We start from the raw sequence: 11,603 nt of genomic DNA, 5'->3' as shown, positions 1-11,603 counted from the left end.
CACCCCAGCAAGGAGAATTCGATAATCTTGAAAAGGTAGGCAATATTAGTCAAGGAATACAAACAACGGGCCTAACTAATGGTCTCGCAAAGAAATTTAAGGAGCTTTTAAATCACATGTCTTAACGTTAGCTCAACTTACGAATAACCAGCTCTCAAGAGTGGACGAGTGATTCTGTCAGGTGTCATGTATCCAAGTTTTCAGACCAGCCTCAAACTTGGAATAATATAAATGCGTCCGAAAGATTGAGATCATTGCAACGATGTCAACTGGCGTGATTTCAAAATGGATCGAATACATTAAGAGAAGAAATTCACTGGCGCGTTACACAAGAAAAGATGATTCCTGTGGGTATAGAGTGCAAGTCTCAAAGGGCCTGGCGTTTTAAAATGTTATGATCGTGCATTTCACTCCCCCCGGGGGGAGAGGGGGTTTCTAATTTAACTTGATTGAGGTGTGCTGCAGAACTCTTTAAAAATAGACCCATTTTAAATGTTATCAGATTATTGCAGTCGCTTTAAATGGAACTGTGTCGAATGGAATCATTGACATAATTAAATGTTTATCAGTAGTTATCTTAATATTGAAATAACGCAGTTTACTAGCAATTGGCCTTTTTAAAGTTGGTAAGAATAGGATTAAGTCAGGGATGGAGTTTTCGCACTGTAAATGATTTCAGAATCACTCTTTATGATTTTTATCACGTGACATTGGCAAAATACACTTTCAAGTAGAAGTAACCTCTGTCTGAATTGGCTTCACCTACAACAAGGCTCACAGTCAAACAAAGGAGAGACTGGATAAAAGAAAACTTTGACACTCTGATGTGCCAGCACACACATGAAAATTCATTCTTAAGATTTATTAATTGTACAAATTTTTCTTCGGTTGAAAATGAAAATTCACGCAGTCAAAGAGTTAAATAAACACGATGTTACTTTAGTGGTTCAACTGAATCAAATAACAATCTGTTACAATTACCTGATCTTGCTGCACACCGCCCCTAACAAATGATTTTAGCTCTCATTTAAGCAATGGGCAGGGCAAAAAATATACTGACGGCTCATGATTTTTCTCGGCTGGAGGCGATCAAATTTAGCTTTTCTTTGCACATTTATTCAAAAATACTTCATTAAACATGCTTTGAAGCGTGTGGCCTTTTTTAAAATTTTTCGAACTTCTATCATAAAGCCGGTGTCATATGCGTTTCGGTAACCTAATGCATTTCGGCCCGGGTAAACAAACGCATGATTATGAGTTATGCAAAAACGTACCCAAGCACTTAAACAATAGGGTAACAAAAAGAATAGAGGAATTTAGCATGCAAAACTGTCCGGGTGCCCAAACGCGTGACAATTTTGTTTATAGAAAAATGTACCCAAGCACTTAAAAAATAGGGAACCGAAACGAATGGTGGAATTTAGCGTGCGAACCGGTCTGGGTACAAAAATTTTCTGGTTCATATTTTTCAGAATGCAAAGAACAATCGACCTTGCTAAATTTATGCAAAAAAGTACAACATTAATGGCGACTCAAAAGTTTGCGTGATTGACAGGTGTGAAATTTTAAACTTGAAAAGCATTTTGTTCCATTTGTTACTCATAGCGTGTCAAATATCGCACTAGGATGAAATCACATGATTTGAAACACATTGCGTTTCACAAAGTTACACTTTTACATCGTTTGCAAATTGACTAAGGTAAAGCAAGTAAACTAATTCCAGTGATTGGACGAGGAGGGGAGTTTGTTTCATACGACAGACAACTTGTTACAGACAACTTGTAACAAGTTTAACGAACTTTGTATACTTTTCATAAGGTTTCAATAAGCCTACAACTATATGAAAACTATAAAGAGCAATACAATAACATGACGTCACCGAGTCATTGGGATTGCAATCTCCTTTGAAGTCGATGAAGTGAAACAAAAATCTTTAACAATCAAAAATACAAATCTCACAAATTAGAAGTACTAATTAATGATTGGAAACTCTAAAAGAGGCTCCAGGAGAAAAACTTGCAATTCTTTACGTATGAAACACTGACAGTTTCTAAACAATTTTGTCAACACAAACAGATTCTTAATGAAAACGAAATATTTTTCCGTTACGATTGTTTTTCTCAAACATACGTCTATTGTAGATAACTTGATTTGCTAAATACACATTAAGGTTGAGCTTGTTAGCAAACTGGAGTTCCTTCTCTATAGATCTAGGTTTATCTATAATAAATTGGGAAATTCTTTCCTATCTACATCCTACATTCAGCGTCCATTAGTCGACTTGTCTTTAAACAGCAAGCACTGGTACTACATCAAACATTTGGAAATTTTCTTTCTTTAGGGTAATCAATTATTAAGATTGCCACCATGGAGATGTGTGAAAAACACAGGAATTCTCTGAGCGCCAAGCTGATAATCGAATTTCTAGTGCTTCCATCCAATGAACTATCAGGACGAAAGAAGGAAAGAAAACTGCTTTCGCTGAAGTGTCATACGAAATTAACGTAACTGAACTTCAAAAGCACTATGCTAAATTTACTAAATATTTTTCAGCTCGATGAAAAAATCAAAGTACACGAAATAAAATTACAAAATTCTGCTTCTAGAGAATAAAGACTTCTCTCAAATTGCTTGGAGCAGTAAAACTATGTTCTTGCCTTACTTTCGAGAGTGCTGATCAACCCCTGAACTTGCCGTACGATGGACTTACGAGTCAGACGCACATCCTCGTTTCCCTGTGAATCTACGCCATCCAACACTAGCAGTTGTCTCGTCAACATTTCCTCTATCAGAATGTAACTCTGGTCACCTTAAAACAGATTTAAAAATGATTAAAGAACAAGCTAACAACAAGATGCCGAGAAAAAACCTCTAAACAAAGCTAAATTTTACAAATACTGCAATAACGCTGAAAAGACTCAATGATTTCACCATTAATTCACTGTTTACAACAAACTGCAGTTAGCTGCTGGGGGAGCCAGGGGGAGGCAGGGGGAGGCAGGGGGAGAGACAAGAGGGCAAGTGGGTTATTGCCCTTCCTGATAATCTTGATCGAGGGTTCATGTAAGTGGTCAATAAAACGTCTTGTCAGTGTAGATCAATTCGCTAAGACGTCTTCAAAGAAAAATCAAATACAAAGTAATTTGTTATGTGCAATATTTTATGGCAGATTTAGCAAAATGCAGCCTTGGCAACCAAGGAGGAGATTCAGCCAGTTAATTCAATGTTTGCAAGTCTCACGCTATACACCAGCTTCCAGCAATATTGAGGGTATTCTCCAGGATTAATGGTTTGACTTAGCAAGAAAATTTTTGACGCATCTGACTTTTGGCGCTATGAAAAGAACGGCGGTGAAAATATTCTTATTTATTGTTTTTATTCATCAAATATTGATTGATGCTAGAGATATATAGATCCTTGGAAAGTACTTTAGTATATTAAAAAAACTGAAATATCGCTAGGGGAGATAGCCTCGCAAAAATAGCAACCTAGAACAAGTGAACTGAAGGAAAATTTATAGCAACGGCAAGAATTAGCGATAAAACATTGCGGTAATCTACTCTATGGATACATACTTCCCCTGTGAAGCTTCAAGCATCAACAGCAATGACTGGGGTGTCATGACCAAAACGATGCGGGGCCCTTTGGTTTAAGGAAATAGGGACGCCTCCTGACATGTTGGCCCTTTCCCATCTGAACCGCAGCAAGAATTTGGTCTATAGTCCAATCCTTTTTGGAATTCTTTGTCAGTGTCAGTGTAAAGTGTCAAACAAAATTACAATCACAAGCATCAGAGAAAATGGCCTAAAAATGGAATATTGGGCAGAATCCGGTCCCTCAGTTTTTCCCTCAGTTTTTTAAGAACAATTCTGAACTTTACGTTAAACGTTAAAGGAATGGGGATGTGGAAATTAATTTCACGGATAACTGATAACAGCACGGATAACTGGAGGAGATGTGGTAGAAGTGGAGAAGCTCTTCAGGCAAACATCTTAAAAAGCTAGTTCAGTCAACAAAAAGCTCATTCGGAATAAAGAAATCTTAAGAACAAAATCATTGAAATGTTGTTAAGGGTTTGTCAAGAACGTTTGGAAAAAATTAAAAATCAAATACCTCGTCGACCTCGAAATGAGAAGACCTCATCTTGGATGTTGAAAATTTCAGCAACAACTTTTTTCAACTTGTCGTACAACGGACCCTCTTTGCTGCTAATATGCTCTAAAATCGCTTCAATTCGAGGCTCAAATTTAACTGACGGTGCACGGTTGTTGGAGACAGTACTGGAGTAGCCAGGCATGATGACGATAGGCTGGCCCGTGGCCCCAGGCTGCTGCTGAATAAACCCAGTGTCATGTGACAGCTGCCGTGCCATCATATCCAGGTGTCTTGGAGGCGGAGCTCTTATATGAGTTTCGCTTGCATTAGCGGCATAAACAGGAGGCCTAGGATTACTTGGTGCAGGATACATACCAGAGTGCCACATTTGACTGTTTTGTACTGGGGAAAAACCTTCATTGCCTACTCGGTTAATCGGACCATTCGCATTTGAGACAAAACCACCTAAATGAATATTTGGTCGATTCTGAATTTGGCTTTGAGGCTGATTCCAAACACTTCTTTCAACGTTCGGGTAATGAGCTCTTTGTTCTGGGTAAGGGGGTTTGAAATTGCCTGGGTGTTGGTGCCCTGACCCAGCTGTTCCATTGAAGGAGTCATTTACTTGACTGGACTGTATCCTTGGTGGCCTACCATAAATCTCAGGTTGATCCACAATGCGCCTTTCACTGCTTGCGCTTGTTTCCATAGCTGGCAAAGTCTGAGCAAAAGGTCGGTTTTCGTATCCTGAGCTGTTTTGAATGTTCAGGCTATTCAGCTTGTTGACTATATCTGGGTTCCTTTGAAGAGCGTTAGGATTCGCATCACTGGCTGGATAATGTCCAGTAGAAGGTTGTCTTTGTAGTGGCGGATAAATAGGATTATTTTCGCTTGGGCTTTTAAAACGCTGCACTGTTGGACTATCTTGAAAATTATAATTGGCTTGCATGGCTGGTGTGCTGGAGCTTGGCATACGCTGGTTTACAAGGGATGTATGGTTTGGATTAAATTGTCTTAGAGGGGGCTGCACATAGAAGACGTTGGTGTCTCTTGCTGGATTAACTAAAGGTGGGCGACCTGAAGAAGTCAAGACAGATGGAGCTGATCTAAAGGATGTTACAGTTTGATACCGTGAATCATTCACATTGGTATTTGCTTGATAACTGGCTCCAGCAGGGGTAACAGGACGTAGCTGTTCTTGAAACCCTTGTTGTTGGTTGGTTGGTGGTGCTTGAAAGTGAGGAGGTGGGGTCCTTGAAAAAAACAATGGTGAATGTCCTGTACCAACTTGGTTCATAGATTCTTCACCTTTATTGGTGCGTTGTTCTGGGTGCCGAGTAACCTGGATGTCACTAGGTACATATGGACCATTATTACTGGTAGAATACACTGGTGGCCCCTGTAGACCTGTATTTAGCGTACCAGAAGAGGATAGAAAAGGGCTGTTTAGGTCATGAGGAAATGACTGTGAGGGATGACCAGTTTGACCTCGGTTAACCATTCTCAATACGTGATCTGGTAAGGGCTTGTCATTCTGCCAGCTACTCTGATGTCTAGCTGGATAGCAATTGGGTTGGTGCTGAGGATTCTGTGAAAATTCTTGAGTTTGACCAATTTGATTTTGAATGTTCTGTTGCGATAGCACTCTTGTATCAACTGTTGAAGGAATTGAATATCTTGCTGGTTCTGCTTTGGGCACAACCGCAGGATTAATACTTTGAAACACAGAATATAGTGTGTGCTGGTCTGCCCTTCTTTCGCCTATGTACTGAGAACTGAGGGTACCATATTGGTTTGGATTAACTGCATCTTGCGGAATACTTGTTTGGGAGAATGTTCCCATAGGGGGATTCATGGCAGGATGGTTCAAGACAGGACGGTCCATGATAGGATATTCTTGTCTTTGTGTTTCCTTTGACAATGGAGAATATGGATTTCTTACATCGGCCAAATAGCTTCTCTGTTCCCTGTCCTGCAAGGGCATTCTAGTCGCTGGCTGGGAATTGAAATTCTGATACATTTGTCGCGTCTGGTTTGATTGCTGTCCTGATGACATGAATGCATCAATCTGAGGTTTCTCATTCATGTTTGTCTGCAGAACAGTCTGTGGAAGTTGGCCAAAATCTCTTAGTTGCTGTTGCTCCAAAGGTTGCTGATGACAAAACCTAGAGTACATTTGACCTGATTCTGTTCCTTGAAAGAAACTGGGATTTTGCTGAGCAGAAACATCTACAAGGTTCCTATCATTTCTATAGTAGCCAGGCTGCACATAACCACTTTGATTTTGCTGTTCAACTGAGCTCTGTTGCACATCGTTTGTGTTTCCAAAAAAATGATAACTCTCTTGACTTCTGACTTGGGTGGCTGATGCTGGCCATTGAAAAAACTGATTCATATCACTTCAACAAATTGACATGCACATCTGCCTTGCATCTTTATCCTTAAAAAATGGACAATCAATTATTATTAGCACATGCTTACAAATATCTCTTGATTATATCGTACAATGTTAATAATGCATATGAAACATTAAGGAAAGAATGAGAATATGTTTCAAAAGAGGTTAATACAAGCAACCACAAAAGCAAGCAAGCAAACAAGCAAGCGAGCATTGATATTTTTAAAGCTGGTTTGGGGATTAAAGCAGCTTACAGCTGATGGGGACCAGCAAAAATTTTGCAGAATTACAATGTACAAATTAACCAATTAATAAAATTTACAACAATCAGCTGGCAAATCACCAAAGGGTAATATTGTAGGATTGTGATCATTTCATTTTACCCAGTCTTAGCCCCAAACATGACATAGTTTGGTCAGTGACCCTAGTCTTTTCAAAACATATTTAAAAATTTTAGTTATAAACAGATTTATATTTTCATCACAAATCAGTGCACAAACTGGATTTTTATTACTTTTCTGAACCATTAAGTTTAATTTATGCAAAGGCTTAAATTTGCAACAAGATATCAAATTAACAGTTGGTTCAATTTTCCTCCTGTCTATATCCTAGAGATTGGCTATTCAGCAAAGGAGAGTACAAAATCCTAAAGAACCCTCAAACCAATAAGCAGCATATTGCATCGTACACTCCATTGTTGAACTCCTAAAAATATGCAGCATGCTACCAAGATTTTGAGCACAATATATTACCAGCATGTTAAATCCTTTTATAAAGGCATAGCCTTGGATTGACTCAAAATGTTTGGAGTGCTCAGACAGAGCAGATATTTCATGATTTTGTCAAGTCTTTTTACAACGGTAAAATTTTTGGGAAAAGAGGAAAATCTAAAGAAATCAGTTTACCCTAAAATCTATCATAAATTACATAATCAGGTAAGTAAGACTTCCAATTTAGAATTGTTCACTTCCTGAAAACATGTTTAGTCTCAGAAAACAAATGGGATTTTGCATCTTGGATATTGCATATAAAACGCAGGAAAAAATTACAGCGGGTCAAAAGAAGAAAAAAAACAGTTCATAATAGGGAATGCAGAATTTTGTTAGCATTAGCTAAAAGTATAATGGATAGCATGTGTTGAAGATATGCCACGAAGCAACACTGAAATGTTGCACATGTTTGAATATCTCAAATTGATAAATTCATAAGCAAGTTGCCAACTGGTATTTATTGGAATAGGAAGGCATATATCAAAGCTATACAAAGAAAAATTAAGTTTGTAAGGAAAACGTTTTAAGCACAGGATTGTGGTCTTTTCAATGTATAAGATAGGCAATGCTGTTTATAATTTGTTGGCATTTGGTAAAGATTACAAAATTTACCAATATCATTTTTGAGAAATCGGTCCAATTGGAATTTTCTAATGTGATTTTTTCTAGTATGGAAATAATTGAACATTAGATAATTACTGGGTGCTTGAAACAGGTACCAAGGTCAAATTTAAGGTTAGTATGTATGGGTGGTTAAAAGTTTCTCTACAGTATTCAAGTCTGGAAATGCCTTTCTACTCTATGAAACAAAAGATTGTTTGAAAAAAGGCCTGATTATTAATTGGCCTAGCTACTGGTTGATACAATTTTCTGAAAAAATGAATGAAAAAATGACCTCAAGCTCATTTGTTCTTTAATATTCCTTAAAAATTATCCTGGTTTCCCTTGTTTGAAGAAAAGCCATTGTACTTGTTTAAGCGTTATATAGCCTATTTGAAGCTTGAGCATGATTTCTAAGCAATAAGACAGCCTTTTGTATACATCTTTCCTAGGCATAGGATGCAGAAGGCGGCATTTATGTTGCAAATTCTTTCAAAGCGCCTGATACAAATATGAAATATTTATTTTTATGAAATTAGCCAGACTTCAACTGGAAATATCTCAATAATGGGCATTCTGATTGAAACAGTAACAGGGTGTCATATACAACTTAATCTAAAACCACAAATAAGAAAACTTTGTTGTAATTAAGAAAAGTTTCAAAGGTAGTAATTCATGATAAAATAAGAAGACAGTGTAACCAAACATATAGCTTCAATAATTGTTGTGTCTCAGTACTATGGGTTGCCCTGGGAGGTGACGAAAAGAATATTATGTCATAATGATTTGTAAACAGGATTTTACCAAACACAGACACAGATCCAGACAGGAGCAAAGGGGGCAAGTGCTCCGGTCAGAATTTTTATAGCACATGTCTATTCTTCTTTTTTGAAAAAATGATTATTAATAATATAAGAATGAAAGTTTCTGAAGTACTGCAAATTTGTTGTCACCTAATTCACTTGCATATTAATATTCTGTTTATGGATATTGTTTATGTCTTTGACTTTCCAGCTGATGCATATTGTTCATTTGTATTTGCCAATGCTCCAGTTTTTTATGGTTTATTCTGCAGACTATCACCTACTGAAAATCTTGTTGTTTTGTGTTACACTAGAATAATACATACTACGCTGCTCTATTCGTCTGTATTTTATCAAGTAAAGTTCCTTCTCTGGCCAATCAGAAAACACATGTGCGCTTCAGTTACAAGAACTTTCTTCCAGTTAGAGGTAAATTGGCAATCAGTGGCCATACTGAGGGTAACAAAACTTATGGCAGCAGTTCAAAAACCTAAAAATTCAACTTTTGGGGTGTTGATCACTTCTTTTTGACAATGTTTAGTTTCTGGTGCACAGGGTGAATAGATTACTTTCTCCACATGGCAAAAAGCTGTCATGGCACGTAATTAGAGAAATATTCCTCAACTGTGAGGGAAGAAATGGGTAGAAAAAGAATAAGAGACTATTAGAAATAAAATAGGAACTGATAACAGAGTGCACCCAGAGTTGTCACTTGCAATGCGGACATAGACATAATCTGTCTGAAAATTTCATGGAGGGAACCTCATAGACAGAAAATTGAGTATTAGCCAATCAGATAGGAGTTTTTCATTTTGAAGAAATAGCACATGGTAGGATTCCAAATTTGCTCAAGGATAACTGTAGTAAATGCAGTGGGGTATAATGCTGAAAACTAATTAGGCCTGATTACAAGCAAATAGAATACAATTAGGCAACAATAAACGGTTGTATGGTACATCATTCTCATAAATTCAACAGTTCAAAGAAGCACATTGTATGTAAACAATGCTGTGCACAAGACAATGCATGAATGTTAACAGATCATGCTAGAGCACAGATACCAGCTAGAAGACTTTGAAAAACTCCAGAAAGCTTATGGAGCCAAGTCCCCTAATAGCAATAGTGCACACATGTTTAAAAAGGTTAAAAAACAATTGTATTTAGAAAAAATGTTGATTAAATGAAAAGATAAGTGCAGGATGTTAGCATATTCAAAAAGTACAATCTTTGCTGATCTCAAGGGCATGGCCACACAAATTTTCCCCGAAACCCCCTTTCTTTGTTCCTGTCAGATTTGTTTCTGGATCCGCACCTGCCAAACACTAGCTGTACACGATGGTTGCCTAAATCACATGCTACTAGCATGAAAGAAAGCAGATGACCCCCTACAGAAGAGCCCAAACTACCACGATTAATCACCTATAAACAATTCATTATGCACTTTACTTGAAACTAAATATAGATTCATGACAGTTTTTGGTCAACTTTGGCTTTTTGATGGACATTTATTTTTCATTTAGCCCAAGAAAAACAAACTAATTGTTGAATGGTGAGTTGAATCTAAATAGAATTTTGTTTTATGAGAGACATCAGGGCATTCAAGGGCATTCGTTTCAAATGAGCCTCCAGGCCCCAACTACCTTTCTACACACTGATTTGGTTTGCTGCCCTGCTCAATAAATGACACAAAAAGTTTCCAAAAAACTGAATTAAATACTTTTGTTCTACAAATGTCTTCAGCAAATATGCATATCATTAGAAGAGGCATTCGACAATTTTTAAAAGCAACTAGCATAAGATGGACAATAAAAGAAATGAAAACTGTTTAAAGGCAATGGTCTGGCACCAACAAATAATAAGAAATGACCAAATTATTTACGGATGTAACTTGTTATTGAAACCCAAAGATTTTCATATTGCGAATGGCTTGAATTGTCCCAAAGAAGTGTGTTTACAATCTGAGATAAGGGAATAATTGCTGACGCCTATATGCTGACAAAGTTTATTTAAGTACAATAAACACGACGATACTTCACAAGAAACCCCCTCTCATCAAGGAATATGGCTGACCAATCTGTCGTTCTGCACTAAAGAAACTTTTTAAAACAGCGGAAGACATACATCCCAACTGAATAATTGCCTTGGAAATATTCATACTCAGATGGAATACTATTTACTTGGAAATTAGAGCCTAGATCTTACTAGGCCTTACGGCAAATGTTGCCCTTGTATTCATTAAGAATTTACTTGTGAACAGACATGGAATCACCCAGTTAGCATTAAACTGTTTTCGCTGGAAGACCAAGTCTAATCTATTGCAAATCAGGTTACAATATGAACACTGCAATTCAAGATTGTACTACAGAAACGAAATGATCCATGACGGACAAACAACTACCAACCTTGATAATGCCTAGGCCTTCAGAGGTTTCACAATCGAGATAATTCAACACTGTTGAGCAACTTAAAATCTTTCGGATATTGTCGAGCGTTGATTCAGCTAACAAAATTTTTACGAGAAATCCCCAGGTTTGTCAGAAGGCCGTCTTCTTTATAGAACCAGCTAAATTTTAAATCTTAATTCGAAAGGTGTCGCTTTACTTTATACATTCATCTAGCCAGCGGCGACTACTGTTGTCATTCTAACTCCTATAAACCAATGCACATCTTAACGCGCACAGCCACTCTGATGACGGGGGTATATCCTACAAAGATGTCATGTATATTCCTCAACATGATGGCGATATAATTTCACTCTTTTTCAATTTATGGAGCACTTTTAGAGGATATCTGATTATGTTTAAACCAAAATTAAATTCAGAAGTTTCATACCACTCAGGTATTAGCACTTAAAGATCTCAAAAAATTTACTGACCCTTATTCTGAAAATTTTTACTTCAAGGAATAATTGAGAAAGGAGACGTTGTCTTTTCACTC

At 37.3% G+C, this 11,603-nt stretch overlaps 1 protein-coding gene across 1 annotated transcript; it reads right to left on the bottom strand.

Moving 5' to 3' along the window:
• Positions 1-822: 822 nt before the first annotated feature.
• Positions 823-11,338, bottom strand: LOC135689748 (uncharacterized). Its single transcript, XM_065207081.2, has 3 exons — positions 11,069-11,338; positions 4,114-6,535; positions 823-2,809 (listed from the first exon to the last, which is right to left on the bottom strand). The coding sequence occupies exons 2-3, from the start codon at positions 6,488-6,490 to the stop codon at positions 2,646-2,648; spliced, it is 2,541 nt and encodes an 846-aa protein (XP_065063153.2). The 5' UTR covers positions 6,491-6,535; positions 11,069-11,338; the 3' UTR covers positions 823-2,645.
• Between the last annotated feature and the right edge of the window lie 265 nt (positions 11,339-11,603).

This window comes from Rhopilema esculentum, chromosome 5, assembly GCF_057945365.1.
Source record: "Rhopilema esculentum isolate cy_ngs chromosome 5, ASM5794536v1, whole genome shotgun sequence".
Classification (NCBI taxonomy): Eukaryota; Metazoa; Cnidaria; class Scyphozoa; order Rhizostomeae; family Rhizostomatidae; genus Rhopilema; species Rhopilema esculentum.
The sequence above is the reverse complement of the archived record's forward strand: the minus strand, read 5'-3'. Positions and strand labels throughout refer to the sequence as shown.

What these genes read in the sequence shown, in the direction of transcription:
- LOC135689748 (XM_065207081.2), bottom strand. Translation starts at nt 6,490, where the DNA reads ATGAATCAGTTTTTTCAATGGCCAGCATCAGCCACCCAAGTCAGAAGT. An exon ending in CTCATTTCGAGGTCGACGAG is followed by an intron (nt 2,810 to 4,113) that starts GTATTTGATTTT and finishes ATCTGTTTTAAG; the next exon opens with GTGACCAGAGTTACATTCTG.